The sequence below is a fragment of the Bos javanicus genome, chromosome 14 (assembly GCF_032452875.1).
Source record: "Bos javanicus breed banteng chromosome 14, ARS-OSU_banteng_1.0, whole genome shotgun sequence".
NCBI lineage: Eukaryota > Metazoa > Chordata > Mammalia > Artiodactyla > Bovidae > Bos > Bos javanicus.
In genome coordinates, this window is record NC_083881.1 from 30,152,329 (window position 1) to 30,178,755 (window position 26,427).

The following is a 26,427-nucleotide window of genomic DNA, read 5'->3' on the forward strand; positions in this document are numbered from 1 at the left end:
CTGTGCTAAGAGACACTCAAGTCACTGGGCTTGAGGCTGGAGAAGGGTATGGATTCGAACAGCGGGAGAAGAGAGGGCTCAGCAGGGCCCCCAATATACAGACTGCCCATGAGAGGCGGAGCCCGGGAGCCAGGCCACCCGGTCTAGTCCCGGCTTCACTGATTACAAGTTCTGTGACCCGGGACTAATGAGTTATTAGTTTACAACTAAAACTAAGACTCAGTTTCTGTCTCATTTTCACCCATCTATAACATGGAGACATAACTACCTGCCTCATACATGTTAAGGATTAAATGAGCAAATATCTGTAAAGCACCGAGTGCAATGTCTGGCACAGGACTAGTTTCTGTGAAACTGACTGCATGCCTACCGTGAACTCAGTTCTAAGAGGGATAAAAATTCTCAGACTGTACATTAGATAGAGACAGCAAAGGAGAGGGGAGTCTCAGGTGATGATAAAGGGAGATTGAGAAGGTATCCACACAAAGGGACACGGAGACAAGAGGTGAGTTCTTCAAGGGACAACATTTAGACAAAAACAGCTGAGGATTTAGCCTCAAAAAAAAAAAAAAAAAGTCACATAAAGTGTGATCAGAAAGGTATAGTGTTGAGAGGAGAATCAAAAGGAAGGGAATATATGTATACTTATAGCTGATTCACTTTGTTGAAACACAACATTGAAAAGCAATTATCCTCCAATTTTTAAAAAGCTAGAAATGTTTAAAAAATTTTTTAAATGTATGATGTTTCACTTGAGAATCAAGGACAAGAAAAGAATCATGTTAACCTGGTGCCTCAGCAATAAAGAATCTGCCTGCAATGCAGGAGACACAGGTTCAATCCCTGGGTTGGGAAGATCCGCTGGGGAAGGAAATAGCTACCCACTCCAGTTTTTTGTCTGAGAAATCCCACAGACAGAGGAGCCTGGTGGGCTATAGTCCATGGGGTAGCAAAGAGTTGGACATGACTTACTGACTAAACAACAAGAATTTCATCTTATACTTGTATCACTATTATATTTAACATTCTTCTAGAATAATTCTGTAAGAATACAAAAATCAAGATACGTTAATTTTAACTTCATTCAACAAAGCATTATACTCCTCTCCCGATTAAAAATTAAAAACCAAATAACAAAATAAAATGAAGAAATGTGCCTAACATTAATCTGTCAGAAGCAACAGCCAGAAAAGAAAAAAAATACAGCCTGACATTTTTCCTGTTTGCCCAATGAGTTAAACAGTACCTTCCATTTAGTTTTACTGATTTGAAAAGTTCTTTGTTCATTCTTAAATGAATATTTGAGCACTAAATACTAGCCAGGTACCGCTATGGACGTTCTTGGTTCTCAAAGGGGAGAGACACTGGTACACACCATTTTAATCTAATGTGACACACGCTACAATGCATATATGACAGGAGCACTGATCCAAATGCAGGAAAAGGCAGGTGTGCTGCTGAAAAGGAGATGAATGGAAGATGCCCGGGAATTAGTCAGGTAACACACCTGCAGAGTGCTAGGAGAAGGTGCCAGGCATTGTGAATACAAACAGGCTTTGGAGTAATCAGTAATGCTTATACCACACAAATGCAACATCCATTCAATTTTAATTGTATCACCTTTTATTATTTTACAATATATTTCCAAAAAATGCCATTACAGTTGCCTTAACTGCTCTATAAGACCTGGAATCAAAGAACACTGGGAATTAGAACACACACATCAAGCTGTAATACCTACTTGTGCTGAACCATTACTACCGAAGGGATGTTATTTCTTAAATAAGCAGATGTGTGGCAATGCAAAATAAAATACAAACTGGTTAGAACAGTAAACTTTGTTTCAATGGCTATAGAAAGGAGGTGGTTTTGTTGTTTTGTTTTGTTTTGAACACATCTGGTCTGGCAGCAAGATGTAATATGCATTTAGAGCAACACATGCCCTGAAAGCTTATATGTTGTGTGCATCACCTGAACTCAGAACCCAGATGAAAAGAGTAATCACTCTCCACACCCTCAGCACCGCTCCCTCCATAAGGTCACAATATCCCTAAACTCAAGATTCTTGTTGGTGAACTCTTTTACAATTTTTTCTCCAGTGACACTGGATGCTTTTAATTTTTTCTCTGAAAGAGAAGCAATGAAAATGCAAGGACACCCTCCAGGGTCCAATTTTCACATCACATTCTCCAAGTAATAAAATAGCAGCTCTATAACGTGGACGAAAAAAAGTTTCAGTTTCCTCCTATTCCTCCTTCAGTTTTTAATCATTTAGCATTAAAATTTATCTGGAGTCAGTGGGTTTTCCCAAAGAAAATTTTTAGTTGCCAAGTATTTTCAGAAATTTATTAAAGCGTTACATATATGTAATTAGCTCTTATCTACCAAAAATATATATATGTATATATATTTGTATTTATTTATCTTATCTTCACTGAAGTGCTGTTTTTTTTTTTTTCCTGGCTGAACATAAGAACCTAGTGGACAGACAAATGCTGGCTTTATTTCTTTATAAGCAGTAACTGGAGTCTTTGCATTCAATAGAAACTGCGTGTTCATAATAAGCTCACAAAAGGCAATATGAGGAAACACCTACTGAACAGGCATCTGCCAAACAAGTTTTAAGGTTGGACTCTACCAAGGAGCACTATGGCATTATAGGCATTCCATTTTTCTTTTTTCAAGTCTGTCAGTTCTTTGCTAATTTTTTCCCCCTAGGAGGGGATAGTGTGTAACCACAAAGTAAGGCCTAGAAACCATTCATAGTCACTCCCAATATTAGGGTGGACATCATTCTCAAGAGCTGATATAAACCAGACTGAACAGGAAGTACTCAACTAGAACCACATTTGGTCCCAAATAGTCTCCACTAACACTTTGCTGATACACATGTTCCCTTCTTGACTGATTTTGTGTTAACCTTTAAAAACTTCTAACAAGTAAGACTGCAAAGTTTTCAGAGTTGTAGTCTTAGGGGGACTGCTACGTTCCAAAGAATACGTTTTGATTCACAAAATGTCATTGGTAACGTCTTGTCCATAAACATGGTTGGCAAAATTAAAAAAAGGCACAAAAGGGGAGTAACGAGAAATGCTTTCCACTTTCAGTGAAGAGTACCAAAGCAAGTATCTTTCAAGAGAAAAGGCAGAGAAAAGTGTTCAGTACTTCATGCACAACTTGAGCTAAAAAGAAAAAAAAATTCTCTTCTAGGTCCTGAAGCTTGAGAAAACGAGTTTTCCTAATCACGTGCTTCGTGTCAAATAAAATGTAAAGCTGCACAAATACATGTTTGGTTTAACAGTGGACCCTTTTTTTTTTTTTTAAAGAAGTGAGGCAATTAAACAAAAGACAATAAAACCAAAATACCTTCATCAACAAAGCAACTCCACCTGTCGCCTCTGTCCCTTTTACCACTTAGTGGGGTAAAATGTCCGGTAGAATGTAAAATGCAGCATTCTCAATCATGGGATCTAGAAACTTTTCATGATAACTTATTGCAAATTGCACTTGACAGTTCACCACGACAATGGAAAACTGGCCCCTTGTTCGCTTATACAGTCCTTGAGCCCCAAAGGGAAGTCACCAGTAGAATGACCTGGATAAAAAGTTTGCAGCTGTGCTCAGCCAGCTAGCTCCACCCTCCGGGTGGGAGCCCACCCGGGACACCGCCTTGTCCTGCTCTTTCGTGGGACTCTCATCCTCAGGCAGGTAGTCAGGCAGCTCCGTGTTCTGTTCTACCTCCACAGGCGTGTCCTGGAATGGGACCAGCATCTGATACAGAGAACACATGAAGAGTTATTACAAAATTGACCTAACTGATGGAAGTGCATGTCACACACTGTAAGTCAACTTTACTTCTTGCTCTCATCACCATATTCTCAGAGGCTACATTCCTTTAAAAAGTATCTTCTTGTTGTCTGAAGGTAAGTCCAGTTAAAGAGCACTATGTAGGCACAGAAGGAAGAACTGCAAATGATAATTCTCACGCTTTTCTCCTGAGGCTCCAGGAATAAATATTCAACTTCTGTGGTGTCTCAGATGGTAAAGAATCTGCCTGCAGTGCAGGAGATGCAGGAGACTCGGGTTCGATCCCTGGGTTGGGAAAATCCCCTGGAAAAGGGAATGCCTACCCACCCCAGTATTCCTTCCTGGAGAATCCCATGGACAGAGGAGCCTGGGGGGCTATACAGTTCATGGGGTTGCAAAGAGTCAGACACGACTGAGTGATTAACACTTCTGTCAATTTCAAGATGACAAAAACAAGTATCTGGCTGCAGTGGGCCCCTAAAGGGTCAATGACCCTCCTTTTTTTGGGAACTCAAGTGAACTAAACAATCTTTTCCCTTATCACAAAGCTAGTGAAAAGTAGCAAGAGGCAAAGATTTTCACTGTATATACTTGCCCAATGATGGGACTGGATCTTAATTGTTTTAGATTGGCAAAATCAATTAAGTTTAGAAAGTATTTAAAAACCAATGCCAAAAAATAAATACAAAATAAAAACCAATGCAAAGAAACCACACATCCTTTCCTTCCACATACAATCATCAAGACACCTCCACTGACATCAAGAATAGTCCGAAATCTACAAAATATTTCTCCATATTTCTAGAAGTATTAACTGTTAACCAAGAAACACCAAGATAATCTGACTCTGCCACATTCCTACATGCTCAGCAGCTATTTGTCTAGAAATACTAGCCATCTTCCAGCCCCAAGGAATAGTCGAGAAAGAGTCAAGCAGAAAGCAAACTAAACAGCGCTTTTACCTCTTCTCCACTTTCACTCTTCACAACTTGCTGAGCCTTCATAACCTTGGTTGATGCTATTGCTGATGCCAAAGCCTAGGCCAGGATAAAAAGACAACACTTTTGAACATGGATGTGTTTACCATAACCTCAAGCATATTTAGCCATTTGAGATACCAACCTCTGCTTTAAGATCTGAACGGATTCGCACCACACATCTCTGAACAGCCATTTGAAAAGTAAAGCTAATAACGCCTTTAATTTTTAACAAGGCCTCTTCACACAGGTTTCTCCGGGACTGAAAAAGTAAAGGCAAACTGTTATTAAAATGTGCAAAATAATGAATGGCAATAAACCAAACAATGAACTATTAACTCTGGGGGGAAAGGAAGGAACAGGGAAAGTAAACATCCCTATTTCAATTCTACAGTCGCATATTTGAAGGCACATATAGGGTGGTATTTTAGTTAAGTTTAGGAAAACTTGAGGGTCTTTGCAGAAGGGGTAGATATGGGCCTTAACAGAAGGAAATTTGAAAAATTCAGAAATATATGGAAATTAAACTCCTAAATAACCAATGGGTCAAACAAGTAATCACCAAATAAATTAGGAAATACTTTCAGATGAATAATATGAAACACCACATACCAAATCTGACGGGATGCAGAGACAGTAGTAGTGCCTAGAGGGAAATTTATAGCTATAATAATGACATTAAAATAAAATAAAATCGCAAACCAATTACTTAATATTCCATTCTAGGAAACAAGAGAAGAGCAAATTAAACCCAAAGCAAACAGAGGAAAGAAATATAAAGATTAGAGTAGGGGAAAAAAGAGAGAATGGGAGGGGAGAGAGAGAAAAATCAATGAAATCACAAGTTGGTTCTTCAGAAAGAGTAACAAAGCTTGATAAAACTTTAGCTAGACTGACCAAGAAAAGAAAGAAGACTCAAATTACTAAAAACAGGAATAAAAGAGGATAAATTATGACCAACTTTACCAAAAAAAGGATATTAAACACTATGAACAACTGTATGCCTAACACATTAGATAACCTCAACAAAACGATAGATTCCTTAAAAATCTAAAAAAAAAACTGTAAAGTGACAAGAAAATATGAATGGACTACAGAACAATTAAAGAGACTGAATTTATAATCAGAACATTTTCCACAAAGAAAAGCCCAGAACCACATGGCTTTACTGGTGAATTCTACCAAATGTTTAAAGATCAACACCAACCCTTCACAACCAGACATTTCCCAACTCATTTTATGAAGCCAGGATAACACTGGTACCAAAACCAGACAAAGACAGCACATAGGAAAAAAAAAAGACTACAAACCAATATCCTCTATGAATACAGATGCAAAATACCTCAACAAAACACCAGCAAACTGATTCTAGAACCATATTAAAGATTTTGCACCATGACCAATTAGGAACTTCATTCAATTAGGAATGAAGAGTGTTGGTCAATATACAAAAATAAACCTGATATAATAATACATGATATTAACAGAACTCAAAAATAGACAAATTTTTTTTAAAAATTGGGCAGAGAATGAACATTTTTCCAAAAGAGAAAATCTATGATAAAGATGCACACAATAAACACTAAACACTACTTAGTGGTATAGTCAACCACTAAAAACAGCGAATAGGCACACGAAAAGATAGCAGCATTGTTATTAGGGAAATGCAAATCAAAAGCACAATAAAATACCACTTCACACCCTTTGGAATAGCTTTTTTTTAACAATGGAAAATAAATGTTGGCAAGGATGTGGAGAAACTGGATTCCTCATACATTGCTGATGAGAGAGTGTAAAATGGAGCAGCCATCGTGGAAAAGTCTGGCAGTTGCTCAAAAAGCTAAACATAAAGCTCCCATATTATCCAGCAATTCTACCCTTAGGAACATACCCAAGAGAATTGAAAACATTTATTGACACAAAAACTCGTACATGAACGTTCACAGCAGAATTATTCACAAAGACAAAAGGTGGAAATAAGCCAAATTTCCATCAATTGATGAATTAATAAACAAAATGCCATATACCCTTACAATGCAATATTATAAAGAGGAATGATGCACTGACACGATACAACAGGGATGAACCCTGACAACATCACGCTAACAGAAAGCGTGACATGAAAGGCCACATCCTGTATCATTCCACTTACATGAAATGTCCAGGAGAGGAAAATCCATAGACACAGAAGTAGATCAGTGGTTACCAGGGGCCAGGAGGAGTGAGTGCTAACGGCAATAATCAGGCTTCCTAGGTGGCACTAGTGGTAAAGAACCTGCCTGCCAATGCAGGAGACCGAAGAGACATCGGTTCAATCCCTGGGTCGGGAAGATCCCCTGGAGGAGGGCATGGCAACTCACTCCAGTATTCTTGTCTGGAGAATCCCACGGACAGAGGAGCTGGCAGGCTACAGTCCAAAGGGGTGCAAACAGTTGGATACGACTGAGGTGACTGAAGCGATTAACACACACACAAACACACATCAATAATCATATGAATGGTGAATGACCCCAGCACTCCTGATCAAAGGTAGAAATTTTTAGAATTAAAATTTAAAAAGCAAGGTCCAACTACAGAGTGCCTGTCCATGTGAAAAATAGACACAAATAGAAGATACACACTACAATTCAACCTTGAGCACCTAATATTAAAAGCCGACAAGGTAGAAAGAGTTGAGAAAAATCAACAGTGTACAACTACTATACAGTACTTTAAAAAAACTGTATAACTAGTATTACTTTTTCCTTAAACGTCTGGTATTAATAGAATTCACCAATGAAGACATTGAGACCAGAATGTCTTTATAGGAAGGTTTTTAACTGCAAAGTCAATTTCTTTGATAGACACAGAGCTATTCATTTAGGTTATCCATCTCTTTTTAAGTGAGCTTTGGCAATCCATCTTTCAAGAAATCTTCCTGTTTCATCTGTATTATCAAATTTATTGACAAAGTTATTCAAAATATTCACTTATTTTCCTTTCAATGTCTATATTAAAGGATCTATAGCAATGTTCCTTCACTTCTGACATTGATAAATTTGTGACCTCTCTTATTCATGATAAGAAATGAGGTTTATCAATTTAATTGATCATGTCTAAGATCAGCTTTTGGTTTCACCAATTTTTCTCTATGGTTTTCCATTTCACTGATTTCTGCTTTTTTTGTTTCTTCTGCTTACTTTGGATTTACTTTGCTCTTTTTCTAGCTTCTTAAGGTAGAAGCTTCAGTCACTGAGGCCTTTTCCTTTTTGTATATAATATTCATCTGGTGCTAATGATTTCCTTTCTAAACTCTGCTTTAGCTGCTTCCCTCAAATTCTGACACTGCATTTCCATTTTTATTTAGTTCAAAATACTTCCAAGTTTCTCCTTTCATTTATTCACTGATCCATGGATTATTTTAGAAACATGTTAAATTTCTAAAATATTTGGGGGATTTTCCAGATATCTTCCTGTGATTGATTTCTAACTTGCTTTTCATTGTGAGCAAGGAATATACTTTGCTTGGTTCTAATTCTTTTAAGACTTGTTTTAGGGGACACAATATGGACTGTTTTCATCATTGTTTCATGTGCACATGAGAAGAAGAAATACTATCTTGCTGCTGAGTAGGGTTTTCTATAAATATCAATTAGGTTAAGTTGGTTGTTAGAGCTGAGTCTTCTATGTTCCTAAATGCATTCATCTCACACACTAGTAAAGTAATGCTCAAAATTCTCCAAGCCAGGCTCCAGCAATACGTGAACTGTGAACTTCCAGATGTTCAAGCTGGTTTTAGAAAAGGCAGAGGAACCAGAGATAAAATTGCCAACATCCACTGGATCATGGAAAAACCAAGAGTTCCAGAAAAACATCTATTTCTGCTTTATTGACTATGCCAAAGACTTTCACTGTGTGGATCACAATAAACTGTAGAAAATTCTGAAAGAGATGGGAATACCAGACCACCTGACCTGCCTCTTGAGAAACCTATATGCAGGTCAGGAAGCAACAGTTAGAACTGGACATGGAACAGACTGGTTCCAAATAGGAAAAGGAGAACATCAAGGCTGTATACTGTCACCCTGCTTATTTAACTTATATGCAGAGTACATCATGAGAAACACTGGGCTGGATGAAGCACAAGCTGGAATCAAGGTTGCCGGGAGAAATATCAATAACCTCAGATATGCAGATGACACCACCCTTATGGCAGAAAGTGAAGAGGAACTCAAAAGCCTCTTGATGAAAGTGAAAGAGGAGACTGAAAAAGTTGGCTTAAAGCTCAACATTCAGAAAACTAAGATCACGGCATCTGGTCCCATCACTTCATGGCAAATAGATGGGGAAACAGGGCAAACAGTGGAAACAGTGTCAGACTTTATTTTTCGGGGCTCCAAAATCACTGCAGATGGTGACTGCAGCCATGAAATTAAAAGACGTTTACTCCTTGGAAGGAAGGTTATGTCCAACCTAGATAGCATATTGAAAAACAGAAACATTACTTTGCCAACAAAGGTCCGTCTAGTCAAGGCTATGGTTTTTCCAGTGGTCATGTATGGATATGAGAGTTGGACTGTGAAGAAAGCTGAGCGCCGAAGAATTGATGCTTTTGAACTGTGGTGTTGGAGAAGACTCTTGAGAGTCCCTTGGACTGCAAGCAGATCCAACCAGTCCATTCTAAAGGAGATCAGCCCTAGGTGTTATTTGGAAGGAAATGATGCTACAGCTGCAACGCCAGCACTTTGGCCACCTCATGCGAAGAGCTGACTCACTGGAAAAGACTCTGATACTGGGAGGGATTGGGGGCAGGAGGAGAAGGGGACGACAGAGGATGAGATGGCTGGATGGCATCACCGACTCGATGGACATGAGTTTGAGTGAACTCTGCGAGTTGGTGATGGACAGGGAGGCCTGGCATGCTGTCACGGGGTCACAAAGAGTCAGACACGACTGAGCAACTGAACTGAATGTTCCTAATGATTCTCTGTATACTTGTTTTATTCATTGGGGGAGTAGTATTCAAATCTCCAGCTCTAGTTGGAGCTTGGTTATTTCTCCTTGCATTTTTGTCAGTTTTTGCTTCACGTATTTTGAAGTCATATTCTTAGGGTATACATATTTGATTAATTGACCCCTTAAGCATAAAATGCCCCTCATTTTCAGAATAAAATACTGGTATTGGGACTTATTCTTGAAGATTGTTAGCAGGTGATACTGAGGTAACCAGTTAACATGAGTTCTCTCTCCCATGTTATGAATCATGTGTTTATACAATTCTTACCGTATCATCAAGACCATCTATATGCAAAACCACTGTTTTGGCACGTTTGTTTGTAGTTCCCAGAAAAAACTGAGCTTTCCTTCGACGTGAATTCATTTCATTGAAACTATCCCCATCTGCCATATTGGAAGATTGAAGAATGTCATAGATTTCAGAGGCTAGCAGTTTTGTTTCCCCTGGAGTTGTAGACCTTGAAAAGAAACATGTAAATTGGCAAAGTAGTCTTGTCACTTCTACTGATTCTGTAATTTTATTCCTTAACTTTGCAAAACCTTGTTTTCTTCATTCTGATGCTTTGTTCAATCTGAAAGAAATACTGGTGAATCCCAGAATAATCAGTAATGCAGAAAAAGCATCTAGTCTATAATAGTCTTCTAGTTTCAATTTAAACCCATGGTTCATCAATATTTAAAACTCATCACTACAGTGGTATAAAAGCACATTTAAAGAAATCATTAATTAAATAGGAAATCAACTAAAAAAAATCAGGATATAACATGTCCCTGGATTAACACTAACATTCAACACTCAGTTTAACTTCCAAAAAAATATAACACATAAAAATCCAAAAGGAAAAAGCAAAATAGGAGAGGATCATTTATATTAGTTATTTCAATACAGGGATTGTGAGTAAAAACAAACACCATTTCTCAATTTACGTTTTTATGTACCTTTTACAAAGCAAGTACGTATCGTTAAACCACAACTCAGGCAATAGTTTTCATAAAATTTTCAATCCTACTATGGTTCCTCACATAAATGCCTAGTGCCGTTCTGTCCAACAAAACTTTTGACATTGATAGAAATGTCCACTCACCACTTGTGGTTACTGAGGACTTGAAATGTGGCAAGCAAAACTAAACAATTTTATTTACTTTTAATTAAATAGCCACACGTTGCAAGTGGTTACCATAACTGGAAGCACAGGTTTAATGGTTCTTATTAGTTTAATTGAATAAACAATAAGTACACATAACTAAGAAAATAATCCTCATTTCACCTATACCTGGGCAATTACGGGGTCTTCCCTTGTGGCTCAGCTGGTGAAGAATCCACCTGTAATGCAGGAGACCTGGGTTCGATCCCTGGGTTGGGAAGATCCCCTGGAGAAGGGAAAGGCTACCCACTTCAGTATTATGGCTTGGAGAATTCCATGGACTATATATAGACCATGGGGTCACAAAGACTCGGACACAACTGAGCAACTTTCATTTCACTTGACTTCAAACCCTGTAACATGCATCCCAAGGATTTTACAATCTGTCCCCTTTCAGCTTTACCAACATCAGCCAGAAAAGCTTCACCTTGACTGTATCCTTGAAGGCTCAGCTCAACCACAGTCTTCTTTGTGAAGCCTCTTCACCCCAACACCCATATTCATTCCTCTGCATTCAAAGTACTATGCATGTACTTAACACTACTGATCAAAATTTTCCATTTCTCTTCAAGAATAGGGATATATTCTCTCCATCCCTTCCACAGAGCCTAACAAAATTCTGCATAATCTATTTGTTTACTGGATGAGTGGGAATACTTCATCCCTGATATTCAGACTGTACACACTCCAGCTACACAGACCATCAACTCCTGGGGTGCTTCTCTGGCAGTTTTCTGGGCCCCCAACTTACCATACCAAGGGTTTTTCTGGGCTACTGTTGACCACAGAGATCAATTACCTTGAATGATTTTGGCTTTGTATTCCAGGAAACTATCAAAAGGACTATTTTTTTAGGACATGTCTCAGGACTATTTTTTTAGGAGATGTCTCAGCACTTTTCTGATAGCTGTTTCACAGGTCACTGCAGTTGTGAGGTATTTTGAATACCAGCCAACCAGAAGTTGTAAAAAGTACAAGGACATGGGTAAGAAGCACCATGAATTAAAAAAATTTTTTTAAAGTCTTTCCTCTCTACTATGAATACTGTTTTTAACACATTTACATCAAATAAAAGAATCATCATGACATGTAATAGATTATCTAATGATGTTTCTCATAAAACTTTTTAAACACACACTATTCTAGAACTTTTTTATGTGCTTCCTAACCAACCAGTAGTGACCAAACCTTTAAAAGACTAATATCAAATTATTATCTTTCTGTTCTGCAGAACAGGAACTAGAACTAGATAGCACTAGTTCTTAAACAAATGGGTCTACTAACCCCTTTGAGAAGCTGATATAAAATAAATACTCCCACCACCACTATTTTTAACTTCCTTTATTTCACAGTTCCAAGTTTCATCATTTTCATACAGTAATAAATTCCTTTCTGGAAGATTTTTCAATTCCTATCTACTTAAAAGCAAAAGATTTTAAAAGAATAATATAGTAAAATCCACATGATGGTCTCACTTTGTTTCAAAGCATGTTAAAAGTATACCTCATAGGACTAATTTTATTGCTGCGCTTCCTATAAAACAGTTATATAGACTGTTTCTTCAGACACAGTCTCAAGAGACACAGTTTAAGAGACACTCTTAAAACAGAGTAAAATTTTGTCTTAGGCAAAATGAACTCTGCAAAAGTATATAAGCAAAAATGAAGTAAAAATTAAGTTACTTCTTGATCTGGGCAGTATATAAAGTATCACAAATATCTATATGTATGTTGCTGTTCAATAAATTATAAATAATTTCCTTTTTTCCCCTTATTTTTAAAAAATGCTTTTAAAACCAGAAAGAAGTCAAGATCATCTACAGATTTGGAAGTAAGTAATTTAGTCTTTAAAAAAAAAATTACTATTCAAATACTATGATTTAAAACATTCAAGTACAAGAAGTCTAGATTTATGTGGTACATTTGGCCATAAATGTAAGAAAGACTGTATAATTAAACAAGTATTAATTGCCATAATCTTTTAGACAAGTGAAAACTGAAAGAGCTGATTAATGCTCTAAGGTTTAGTTCTTCAGTCTTTAAAATCTGACATCCAAGAAAAAGACCATCTTGAAAAACTCTTCAAATAATTGGAATTCTGCTCTCAGTAATCTACTATTCCATAATGAAATACACTGATCCTTCACCACTTTTTCTAAACAGTTATCTATATTGAAAACACTCAAAATGTTACTCATAAAACACTGAAAGGTGAACTCTGATCTTTATTATATATCAAAAATAATGTTCATTTTGGATATATCTCCTTATTGATCATAAACAGCAATTCAGATGATTTGATGCTGCAAATAACATTTTATATTACCTATAAAAGCCAGATAAGACTTTCATACACTTCATGAAAGCAATGAAAATACTATTTCAGTATTAGAAGGCTTGCTATCATCTTTGGAAAAACTTCACAACTTTTCCTTTAGGAGTTGCTTTTACTGTTTTTTTCCTGTGTTGCTCACTAAGAAAAAGTGTTCTTGTAATATTCATGCAACTCAGAAAACCATCCTCTATCTTATTTCGATGCAGAAACAATCCTAAATTAAGGCTTCTAAGAAGAAAGTCAACAGCTCTGTTTATTAACAATGGAGTCCAAAGGCAGGAAAACTACGACCCTAAGGCAACAGCCCATCATTTATGTATCATCTCTGGCTGTTTTGACTCACAAGGGCAGAGGTGAGTACCTCAACACAGACTGTGAGCCCAACGAAGCCTAAAATAACCACTATCTGGTTTGTTTTTCTTTTTTTAGGAAAAATTTGCCAACCTCTGTTCTATACAAGTAACATAAAAATCAAGGCAAAATGCAGTAGCATTTTCAAAAATCACAAGAAAACAAAAAGTGAACCATGAATCTCGTTCAACTGTCCTGTTCAATTTTTTTTAATTGATTTTTTTAATCATATTAAAAAAAGAAAGAAAACAAAAGAAAAAGCATAAAGAAATGAAGCATATATTTTTCATCCAAGATTTTAGCAAGGACAGTCCACCATTACTATGGCACTGTTTCAAAATCTAGAATTTTAGGAAGTTCTCCAGATGAAATGAGATACTATGAAGTTGAAATGCCACATTTTATTAAAGTGACTTACTTATAGCATATTTCATGTGAGATATTCACACATGCTTTTATAAAATGCATCTTCTATCAGAAGAAGTATTACTCCTGAAATACTAATTAACAAATGTTTTAAACGGAATTTAGATGTTCCCCTAAACTGATATTCTGAAAATTTTCTTCACAGAGATTCAGGGTTAAAAATAAAATGTAAAAATGATTTTTTAATTAAAAAAATAAAAATAAAATGTAAACAAGTTCTAACCACTAACAATTGAGCTTTCATTTATGGAGAATTAAAATTAGAACACAATACCAGATTCATTTTGAGTGACAAAGAACTTAAAATTCTCTTCACAACTGAACAACTGAACACAACAATGACTGAAGTCAATCCAACTGCTGATCTCTAAGCACCAAAGTGACCTAAACACAAGTCAAACCTGCTTTTGAGTAACATGTTAAAATCACAAAATTCTGTAGCAAAATATAATTTGGTGATTAAAGGACAGAAATTATAAGATGCATAATTTTCTCTATTTTATAAAACATTCCTCCCTGATTCTCATGGTAAGAACAACCTCTACTCTCCCCACCTTCTTCTGATTTCTGGTTTTTACTTTGATCACTTAAGAGAGGATTCCTCTTCAGTCAATTATGAAGTAGCAGCTTGCCACAAAAGATCTCTATTCTGCAGGGTCTTACTGGGATATGAGGAGATCCTTCTGCCGCTTCCTGAGTTGCACAGATTCACAGAATCACAGCTCAATCTCCTCCTAACTCAGTATTGCTCAACAGAGAGAAACTGATCTGAATTCCACCCTGACTGCCTGGATGTCACAGAGCAGCCACATCACTGAAAACAATTAGGATATCTATATTATATGTGTTCCTGTGCTATGGCTCACCAAGATGATCTATGTAAGAATGGGAGAGTGAGCTTCCCTGGTGGTCCAGTGGTTAAGAATCCACCTGCCAATGTAAGGGACAGAGTTTCAATCCCTGCTCTGAATAGATTCCACATGCCTCGGAGCAACCAGCCCCACAAGCCCATGACTGCAACTACTGAGGCTCCGATGCCTAGAGCTGGTGCTCCACAGTGAGAAGCCTGCACACACCACAACTAGGGAAAGCCTGGGACAGAAATAATTATGTATATATAAAACTTACCCTGCTCTATATGATAAAACCTTTTCATTTTGATTTCTTAAGAATATTTAACATAAGTACCCAAAAGAAAAAAGTAAATGAGAAAATAAAAAGCCAGAGCAATTCAATTTCTTTAAAAAAAGAGAAAATCATGTCCAAGCCATGAGATAGTTTACAACACAGTGAAACATGCTGAACCAAAACCTGATTCTAATACTTCACAGCCTTACATGCTGACAGGCCAAAACACACAGTTTTATCAGCCTTCTGATAACATTCACTGATAAACTTCTAAAATGATTATTTCAGTAAACAGAGGTGACTTTTAAAAAGCTTTAAAGTGAAGTGAAGTCGCTCAGTCGTGTCCGACTCTTTGCGACTCCATGGACTGTAGCCCACCAGGCTCCTCCATCCATGGAATTTTCTAGGCAAGAGTACTAGAGTGGGTTGCCATTTCCTTCTCCAAAAGGCAACCTTCAAATCTGTGATCTCCACTGGCCAAAGGAGCTGAAAAACATATATAAAAATTATTACATTGTATTTCCACTTTTGAGGGGAAGAGGACCAAATTATAATGGAGTATGCAATGAATGTGCGTTCGTTTTACTACTGAAGGAGCCAGCAAGGATCACCACCCTGTCCAAAAAAGTATACTTTATTTGTATTAAAAATAGAAGCTTTTTGAAAGCTTGTAGCAACCATGAAGACACACCTTGGATCTCCCTTTAAGGAACCTGCCCTTCGGCTGTACGAAGCAGAGTGGTAGAGCCGCCAGTAACAGTGGCCCTGAGATCTGGCACACCACACAATCCAAGGCCTGATCCCTCCTGGGGAGACCCAAGCAATGGGCGCACTAGGGCCTGGCCAGTTCTGCCCAGTGCAAGACTCATCTACAGGGTGACCCTGGCTTTGCACCTCCCTCCAGAGTTTTCTGTCAGATCTGCACTGCAGTCTGACACTCTCCTTGTCCCATTCAGTTTCCTCTTCATTTTCCTTTAACAGAGGTCAGGTCTGTGTTGTAGTCTAAAGAAAACAGTCCGATCCTTCTTCATTCCCTTCTATCTTTACAGACCCTATCTCATAGTAAGCTCTTCCAGTTCTAACTCCATCTCAAGATCTCCCTCCCAGATGATTTGTTGTTGTTTAGTCGCTCAATCATATCTGACTCTGCCACCCCATGGACTGCAGCACACTTCCCTGTCCTTCATCAGCTCCCGAAGTTTGCGCAAACTCACATCCATTCAGTTGATGATGCCATCCAACCATCTCATTCTCTGTCGCCCCCTTCTCCTCCCAGAAGATACTGCAAGGTAACGACCTGAGCTGACACAACTCTTCTCCTATAAAGACACTAGTAGGGACCTCCCTGGTGGTCCAGCGGCTAAGACTCAGCACTCCCAGACACTGATCCCCGGCCAGGGAGCTAGATCCCATTTTTCTGCAAGTAAGAGTTCATTAAAGATCCTGCAGGCCACAAACTAAGTCTCGATGAAGCCAAATAAATGTTTATAAAAAATATATACACTAATAGTCTCCCTACTATGTTACAGATGGATCTCTCATTTACATATACACACATACATATATATGTATCACAACCTTAGCCAACCAAGCTAAGAAACTGTTATAGGTTAAATCTATGGTGCCTCTAAAATTTGCTCTAAAATTCAAATTTGAAGTATATTTTAATAAACAGAAATTTTCATTTCTTACATTTTTAAAATTTGTACCATGTATTTTCAGCTTCAATAAACAAACCTGTTAAAAGAATACACAATCTTAAGTTCATTATGTGAATAAAATAATCGTACAGAAGCATTCATATTACACTTAATCCTTTCACTGTTTCACAAAGAGTATGCCAGTTAAAAATAATTAATTATATGGCATTAAAGCCCACTAGGAACAAGAATAATGCAACCTCGTATTTTATATAACACTTTAGAATTTACAGAGCATTTCTACACAGATATCCCACTGAATCCTCAAGCACTCTGACCTCAAATCAAGGGCAATGATTAATAAAATTAATCCCAGTCAATATTTTCTAATATTTATTCCTAACTGATCACCTGGATTAAAAAAAAAAAAACCCTTCAGGTTCTAACTTGTCATTATCAAAGATCAAGGGGCCTATCAGTGTAGCTCGATTAAAAACAAAACTATTAATAAAATAAAATTTATCTACAAGCCAAGAACACTAAGAAAAAAAATAGTTTCTTGGAAGTCAGTTTGGAAGATTCGCCACAGATATAATTTAATAGTGTTTGGGAATTACAGATATTTTGTGAGCATTACAGAAATTTTGTGAACGCTCAAGCCAAAGAAATTGCAAATTTTCAAAGCCAGTAAATTAAATGGTTACCTACTATATCTTAAAGACAATCATGTCTTAGGTAAGATCAAGATACAAAGTAAACTAAGATAAAGCCTCAGAAAACATAGTTTTTTTGCTTTCAGACACAGTAGAAGTATCAAAACACTTCAATTTCTATCCTTTTACAAGGAAATCGGTGAGGCCTGAGAACCGGACATCCCCAGAGGCAACACAGCTGAAGGCCTACAGATAGAAAACTTGACCTCTCTGTAATTTTCTTACCCATAATATTTATCTAACACACTTCAAATAGCAAAATAAGATGATGAATATGAAAATCTTTTTAAGATGAAAGGTATACTTAAAAAAACACCCATTTGCTAAAATTCAAATTAAATGGCTCTGAGAATTCTCTGGAGGTCCAGTGGCTAAGACTCCACACCCCAGTGCAGGGGGCTGGGGTTCAATCCCTAGTCAGGAAACTAGATCTCATATGCTGCAAACAAGAGCGTTCACATTATCACAACTCAAGAGTTTACATGCTACAACTAAGACCTGGTACAGCTAATTAAGTTAAAAAAAAGATTTAATGGTTCTCAATCTCTAAGAGACCTCTCAATGATGCTAAGGAAAATCTCACCTAAAGCCCCTTCAGTCATGATACAGATCAAGGTTCTTTTGAGTAAGACTTAAATGGAGTAACAGAAGAATTATGTACTATAACACTGCATATTTTCAAATATTTTCAAATGTCACTGTGTTGCTCTACTAGCAAATCAATAAATACTTCACAAAACCTCATACAAGGTAGGATTTTCTCTTCTTAGAAGAAATAACATTCATAAGCACAATGTGTTATCAACATTTTAAATAAAATCTAAGCATTTTCATAAGGACTACTGTTAATATCCATGTTTAAGAATAAACAGAACACTGCCCATCAGAACAGTTTTTGACATATAATCCACATAACCTACAAAGCTATGCCTTCATTTTAGAATACCAATTTCAGTAAAATAACACGATCCACTTCTCTACCCCCCTAGGAGACACTACCTACTGTACTTACTTCTGTATAACATTTTGCAAGCTTAACATCATTCCCAGCTCTCCTTTCATCTTTTCTCGGTTGGCACGGCACTCTGCCAAGTATCGAAGAGCCTACAGCAAAAACAGGAATAAGTTAATTCACATGTCCGGACAATTTAAAGTGAAACCCTGTGCTCACTGACTGCAAAAGGAAAGAAAGTGAAAAATAGGTTTCTGTTTTTAGAAGCAATTGGTTTTGAAGTGTTTGGAAACTCTTCTTTAAATGTGATCATCAGAGCAGTCCTCTAGGGGAAAAAAAATAATTCTGAGCTGACGGAGCTGAATCTGCTCTTAGAAACAAAAGTTCCCAACTTATCTTTAAGGTCAAAATCAGGATGTTCCGGTTTTATTTTCACTTCATCCTAACAAAGATACAAGGAACTAAATTCCATTAATTAATTTCAGAAAGCAGTCCCAGTAGCCATCATTTCTCTAGGTGCTTTTTACATATTAATTAAAAGAAACCACCAAGAGGGACAAAACATACAACCCCCTTTATGGAATGGGTGGTTTCTAGCTTTATAATTCACTTTTAAAATGTCTTTTTTTTTTTCCTGCTTTTAACTGAAAAGCCAAACATGAACTCACTCTCACAGATTTCTATTTTGTGAATTTCACTTTTCTAGGATGCTTCTCTCTTAAGATTTGAAGTACATTTTTGCACATTTCCTTCAAGTGCTGATTCTTGGGGGACTGGGCTGTTCTACAGACCTCCTCCTCTCTCATCATGTGCTGCAGAGTTCAGTACCTGAGTCGCAGGGGAATACCTCTGTGGACTACACCATCCAAAAGGGCCCTGTCACTCCACTGACCTTCACATTTCCTACCGGTCCTCTCCACAACATCTCCAAAGTGCCTGGTCATCACCAGGAATGGTACCATCCGTGAAATCACAAGCCCAGCAACCTGGCTCTGACTGCAATCTCCTACCTTTCCTATAACTCCTTTTACCTGGATTTTTACTTGCACTAGGGGAGGGGAGCCCAGTGAAAGCCGGTGGTCTTGCCCAGTTAGGCAGGCAGAGAGCAGAGTTGGGGAGGTTAGGGTAGAACAATATAATTTAAAAATATACCTTTGGTCTTTATCTAGTTCCTGGCACAGAGCTCCTAAAAGCCTTGGAATTTTCCAACAGGAGTTTGAGGAGATCCTTAGACCACACTTGGTTGAGTTTATGTGGAAGAAGTAAGGGAAGCTGGGGCCCCTTGATGGCCTCAGGCTGGGACTAGTCACTAGAAAGACCAAATGACTAGAGGGTGGCAGCTTTCAGCCCCACCCACCAACCTGGGCTTCCCAGGTGGTACTAGTGGTAAAGAACCTGCCTGCCAATGCAGGAGGCATAAGAGACACGGGATTGATCCCTAGATCAGGAAGATCTCCTGGAGAAGGGCATGGCAACCCATTCCAGTATTCTTGCCTGGAGAATCCCATGGACAGAGGAGCCTGGTGGGCTATAGTCTATAGTTGTGTCACACAACTGAGGCGACTTAGCACACACACAATGATCTGGGAGGTAGGGGGAGGATGGAAATTGAGCTCTATAAAAAGTCCTGAAAAAGGAGATTCAGAGTTTCTGATTTGGTAAATACATCCACCTGGCAAGGTGGTGTGCCCGACTCTACAGGGACAGCAGTTCTGGCACTCCCCTCCAGACCCTGCTACTGGAGAGGAGCCCCCACCTGCTGCAACTAGAGAAAGTCCATGCTCAGCAAAGAAAGACCAGTGCAGCCAAAAGCTGATTTTAAAAAATGGGAAAACTTGAAAAAAAAAAAAAAAAGAATGAAGTATTGACACATAGTACAATGTGGATAAACCCTGAAAACATTATGCTCAGTGAAAGAAACAAGTCACAAAGACCACATATTATATGATTCTATTTATATAGAAAATATATACACACTTTTGCCAGAGACATCTGCAAATAGAAAACAACAGAAAGTCGTGGCTGTTTAGGGAAAGGGCGTAGGGGCTGAGGAACAATAGAGAAAGAGTAGAGCTTCTTTCCAACAAGATGAAAACATTCTAGAATTAATTGTGGGGATGGCTGCAACTATGAATACACTAAAACTCACCACACTGTACACTCTAAGTAGGTAAATTGCAAGGTCTGTGATTTAATCTTAAAGTTGTTACAAAACAAAAACAAAACATAAGTGCCTCTTTGAGTGTCTTTCTGTATTGATACAATCCTTAAGATTTCTTCCTCTTCCTTGAAAAAAGGAAGTTGCAGAACATTCCATGCAGGTACTATGCTACCATTTGTGCCCAGAGTAAAACCAATATTGTATCTTACCATTTGTATAAGAGGACTATACACATTCATGTTTGCACATACAGAAATACAGTCACACTAGTATCTGCTCTACACTTTTAACTTCTTACCATGTCATCTGCTATTTTTCCAAATTTTCTTTAACTGCAAAATTATATACTGAGAGTAAAATTACTGTAGGCAACTTACGAGCAAAGCTGAATGGACAACAGGGGGGTTGGGATGGTCCATAAATAAAATAAGGCCGGGCAGACATCCCTGATCCTGGACAATGGCTCGTCGGTTTAAAGGATCTGCGGCTAGGTCTCGGAGCTGGTTAACTACAGAGAGAGCATCAGGTTCCTCATTCATGGTGGAGGACGACGAATTCATCTTCTATGCCATACACGTGGACAAAAATCTTCTGAAGTTCTGTAGAAATGGTTGGAAAAATCATTTCCAGGCTACTGAGCTGTTTTACAGCATTTATTAAACCATCAGAATCACAACACCTTCAGAAAGAAATAGATGTATCTAAACCATACAAAAAACTTACGAACTAGAAATTCCACAGTCTGGGAACAGTCAAATGAACATAAGACAGGCTAACTTTAAAAAAGTTATTTATATGTGCACAATGTTTGAAGAACATATATCATCTTCATGATTCCAATAAATTCTTTTTTAGCAATATATATTTTAACATCAAAGTCACAATAAAATCTTTACAGTTCAAGTTTATAACCCTTGCTAACTTCTCAAGGAGCACCGAAGAACTGATGCTTTCAAACTCTGGTGCTGGAGAAGACTCTTGAGAGTCCCTTGGCCTGCAAGGAGATCAAACCAGTCAACCCTAAAGAAAATCAACCTGAATATTCACTGCAAGGACAGCTGCTGATGCTAAAGCTCCAATACTTTGGCCACCTGATGTGAAGAGCCGATTCATTGGAAAAGACCCTGATGCTGGCAAAGACTGAGAGCAAGAGGAGAAGGGGACAGCAGATGACCCAGTTGGATGGCATCACCAACTCAATGGACATGAATTTCAGCAAACTCAGAGAGATGGTTGCAGACAGAGGAACCTGCTGCTGCTGCTGCTAAGTCACTTCAGTCGTGTCCGACTCTGTGCAACCCCATAGACGGCAGCCCACCAGGCTCCCCCGTCCCTGGGATTCTCCAGGCAAGAACACTGGAGTGGGTTGCCATTTCCTTCTCCAATGCATGAAAGTGAAAAGTGAAAGTCAAGTCGCTAAGTCATGTCCAACTATTCGGGACCCCACGGACTGCAGCCTACAAGGCTCCTCCGCCCATGGGATTTTCCACGCCCTGGCATGCTGCAGTCCATGGGGTCACAAAGAGTCAGACAAAACAGCAACTGAAAACACTTCGCAAAGTGTAACACTGCCAGTGTTTTCTTCCTCTAGGATACTACTGGAGCCTAAGTGTCTCAGGGAAAAGCTGCTAGCTGACAGCTTGTTTTCTAATTCATCTGTGAACAAAATCAAGCTTACTAAGATTACAGCAGATAAAATCCTCTAAGGAAAGAAGAGAGTCAAAGAAGGTCATAAACACAGAAACCAAGAAGGGTACCTTGCCCTGTGCCTCACAACAGTGCCATTTGGGAGATCAGAGTCAAAGTGAAAGTCGCTCAGTCGTGTCCAACTCTTTTCGACCCCATAGACTGTAGCCTGCCAGGCTCCTCCATCCATGGGATTCTCCAGGCAAGAATACTGGAATGGGTTGCCATTTCCTTCTCCAGGGGATCTTCCCAGCCCAAGTTTTGAACCCTGGGCTCCTGCATTGCAGGCAGATTCTTTACCAGCTGAGCCCCAAGGGAAGCCCTGGGAGATTAGGGTGAATCTGAACCAAATCCAAGCACAACTGTCCATCCCTGGGTGGACCATACTAAGAAAAATGAAACAGAATCTGAGGTGAGGTCATTCATTTGATAGATAAGGAAATAGTCTCCGAGAATTTAAATAATTTGCCCCAGGTGACAAAAGCTACTTACAGAACTGAGCTAAAATCTTATCTCGGCTTGATGAAAACCAAGCTGGAATCAGGACTGCCTGGAGAAATATCAATAACCTCAGATATGCAGATGGTACCATATTAATGGCAGACAGCAAAGAGGAACTAAAAGAGCTTCTTGATGAAGGTGAAAGAAGAGAGTGAAAAAGCTGGCTTAAAACATTCAAAAACTAAGATCATGCCATCCAGTCCCAACATTTCATGGCAAACAGATAGGGAAACAATGGAAACAGAGACACACTTTATTTTCTTGGGCTCCAAATTCACTGTGGACAGTGACTGCAGCCATGAAATTAAGACTCTTGCTCCTTGGGAGAAAATCTATAACAAATCAAGACAGTGTATTAAAAAACAGAGACATCACTTGGTCAACAAAGGCACATCTAGTCAAAGCTATCGTTTTTCCAGTAGTCATGTACGGATGTGAAAACTGAACCATAAAGTAGGCTAAGCGCCAAAGAATTGATGCTTTCGAACTATGGCACTAGAGAAGACTCTCAAGAGTCCCTTGGACAACATGGAGATCAAACCAGTCAATCCTAAAGAAAATCAATCCTGAATGTTCAATGGAAGCACTGTTGCTGAAGCTGAAACTCCTATAGTTTGGCCACCAAGAGCCAAATCACTGCAAAAGTCCCTGATGCTGGGAAAGACTGAAGGCAGGAAGAGAATGGGGTGACAGAGGATGAGATGGTTGGATAGTATCACTGACTCAAAGGACACGAGTTTGAGCAAACTCTGGGAGATAGTGAAGGACAGGCAAGCCTGGTGTGCTGCAGTCCATGGGGTCAGAGTCGGACATGACTGAGCAACTGAACAATAACTATCTCCTAAACTGGTCAGGTCTTTCCACTTCCCATACCTTCCTTTGAAACCCAGCATACCTTTTTTTCCCACAAAAGTAAACAAGATTTCTAGGTAACGTAACACGATAAACATACAAGCCAAAATACAATATATCAAGGAATAATCTTCACAGATCCAGAAAGTTAAAAATAGGAACTTCCATTAACCAAATTACACAGTATATTTCTTATTAGGAGGAATATAAAGGTGTAAATACTTACCACAAATTAATGAGTTAGTTTAATGCTAATTCCAAAAACAATGCCAGTGGAGGAGGTGGGCTGGGAACAAAATTATTCTATAACTCCAGAAAGCCTACTAAAGTTATTTGGGGACCGCCGAGGGTGGGAAGAGGGAAAGTAATAAACAGCCATAGCCTTCGAAAGTATTGAAATACACAAAGATATAGAGTAAAGCCATAGCAGGGGCTGGAGGGGCGGTGGTCAAGAGATATTGCTCCCAAGAAAGCTGTTTATACACCCAATTGAAGGTTCTATGTGAGTCAATACCCAGGCTCCACCCATTGTTAAATGTGATTTTAGGCTGATCACTTAAACTCTTTGTCTCAGTTTCTTCATATGTAAAATGAAAATTAATCACAACAGCTCTTAAATGCTATATTGTCCAAGTGAAATAACAGTACACACTAAAAGGCTCAGAGTACTCAAGCACACTCTAAATGCTCAACAAAAATAATGGTTTTAAGTTACAATGAGTCAAAAATCAATTTTAAAAAATACAGTTATTCAAAAAACAGTACTGGCATAACTTCTAAGCAACTTTAAACCAGTGCTAAGGATCTTTAACTCTTAACATATTTTAAAATATCATACCCCAGAAAAAAATTTGAGAAGGTAAATTTCTGAAGCTTGCAAGCAGATGCAAAATATAAGACTCGGAGAAAACAAGGCCTTAAAGGGATAGTACTTGGCAGATAGTTTTCTCAAAATGAAAATACAGTTGCTTCAACAATTTAAAAAATGATTTTTTTTTTTTTTTAAAGCTATAGACTGAATACACATAAGATTAAAGAGTTTGCCTCTTAGGTGCTTCTATTATCAACAGCATGAACATCCCTGTTTACAAATCAGCTTAGGAATGAGCTTTATGTGCTGTCACCAGCACAAACCGCATCCAAAAACCAAAACTGCAGAACCAACCATTGGACCAAAGGTCCAGGAACCACATTTAAGAACCAAATATGCTGGGTGATGGCCTTTGGTGTACAACACTGGCCTTGGAACCTGAACCCTCCATTCTCATCTAAAGAGTACTTAGAGAACCACTCGGTGGGAATGATTCAGTTTCAGTGAGCCTCCCCTGTTCCTTTGAGATGAACAAAAAAATCAGAAGAGTTAAGACTTTCAACCATATCAGTCCACTGATAAAGAGATGGCAAAAATTAGGATCTGCCCAGGAAAAGGTAGGAAATGGCACAAGGCATACCTTTTCCTTTCTCTCATTTTGTTCAATTAGGACAAACAAATCATCATAAGACAATGAATGCACCCCAAACTTTAACAAGCACTCTGATCCCCATGTTTAAAAAAGCCAATTCAGTAGGTGGGGTGAGGCCTGAGATCCGTATTTCTCCCAGATCAGTTCTATCCTTCTAATCAGGGAACCACAAAAAAAAAAAAAAAAAAAAACAGGAATTAGGTGATAATGTGAAGCACCTGTAGCTAGGCAGCTGCCTGAAAGATTGTCTTTTCTTTCAGCCAAGGTGTACCACTCAACTCGACGATGTATTTGACTCTCATATGCAAAGTTAAATATAAATACACAGAACTGTGGAAGAAACACACCCACACCCTAAATCCACATTCAGCTAAGTTGTTTGTTTTTTAATAACCTAGACATTGACATCAGATCTGGCTTTGCCTGTTACCACCTAACTAACTATTCGAGAGGCTGGGTTACTACCTTTGAGCCTCAGCTTCCTCTCATAATAATCCTGAGTGGTCGTCAGGTTCAAAGAGAATAAGAACTTCGCATGGTGATGAGTACCAGCAATTACCAAACAAGAATAATATTTGATTCTGTGGGGATTCTATAAGGTCAAGTGTTAGGGTACACACACGAAAGGAGCTGCTTGTATGCACAAGTGCCCCCAAGAACAGCTTTTAAAATACAGAGAAATGAACACTGGGCTTGCCTGAATGAAGCCGAACACAACCACTTCCTTCTTTCTGCCCCTAATAGACGAGCGTGGGCACAAAACTAATGCAAAGTTCCCAAAGAATTACCTGGAGAGATGAAGTGACGAAGACACCCATTAATGCTGCTACGGTCAAATAGTCATAATAATTAAACTAGGGTTTGTAAAAATTGGCATGCAAACGGAGAGGAACTGAACAAAGCTATCATTTTCACTGGGAAAGTGTCGTGGGAGCACGACACTTTACAGAACCTGAAGGGACGCACTGCTGGGTCCTGACTGACGTGAAGGTGGGCAGAGCACCCCCGCCCCGGAAGATTCGCCGCCTGGGTGCAGGGGCCCGCATTCTGCGGCCTTCCCGGCCCCACCGCTTTGTCTGCCTTCCCCAGACACTACATACCACTCCAGCGCTCTAGGAATCCACGGCCTGCCGCACCATTAGGGCCACATCGACGATGAGGTAGGGGAACCCAGAGGCGCGTGACAGGGTCAGCGACGACAAACGACCAAGCTGACTTCTGAAGCCTAGAAGCGAGGACGCTGGCGGGGAAAGGCTCTACGGGCTCTCCCTCATGACCCAACCACCTCCGCCAGCT

At 38.7% G+C, this 26,427-nt stretch overlaps 1 protein-coding gene across 2 annotated transcripts; it reads right to left on the reverse strand.

Moving 5' to 3' along the window:
• Positions 1–1,600: 1,600 nt before the first annotated feature.
• Positions 1,601–26,427, reverse strand: ARMC1 (armadillo repeat containing 1). 2 transcript variants are annotated; one of them, XM_061438865.1, is made up of 7 exons: positions 26,232–26,427; positions 21,007–21,228; positions 18,529–18,620; positions 10,048–10,237; positions 4,930–5,046; positions 4,770–4,844; positions 1,601–3,771 (listed from the first exon to the last, which is right to left on the reverse strand). In XM_061438865.1, the coding sequence occupies exons 2-7, from the start codon at positions 21,187–21,189 to the stop codon at positions 3,580–3,582; spliced, it is 849 nt and encodes a 282-aa protein (XP_061294849.1). In that variant the 5' UTR covers positions 21,190–21,228; positions 26,232–26,427; the 3' UTR covers positions 1,601–3,579. The 2 variants fall into 2 exon arrangements, with proteins under 2 accessions (XP_061294849.1, XP_061294850.1); XM_061438866.1 differs by lacking the exons at positions 10,048–10,237; positions 26,232–26,427 and having other exon boundaries at positions 21,007–21,073.

Excerpts from the sequence above, each read along its gene's own strand:
- ARMC1 (XM_061438865.1), bottom strand. The coding sequence starts at position 21,189 with ATGAATTCGTCGTCCTCCACCATGAATGAGGAACCTGATGCTCTCTCT. Across the intron at positions 18,621-21,006 it reads TTGTCCATTCAGCTTTGCTC|GCTCTTCGATACTTGGCAGA; the intron begins GTAAGTTGCCTA and ends TTTTTGCTGTAG. Across the intron at positions 10,238-18,528 it reads TTGCAAAATGTTATACAGAA|GTCTACAACTCCAGGGGAAA; the intron begins GTAAGTACAGTA and ends TTTCTTTTCAAG.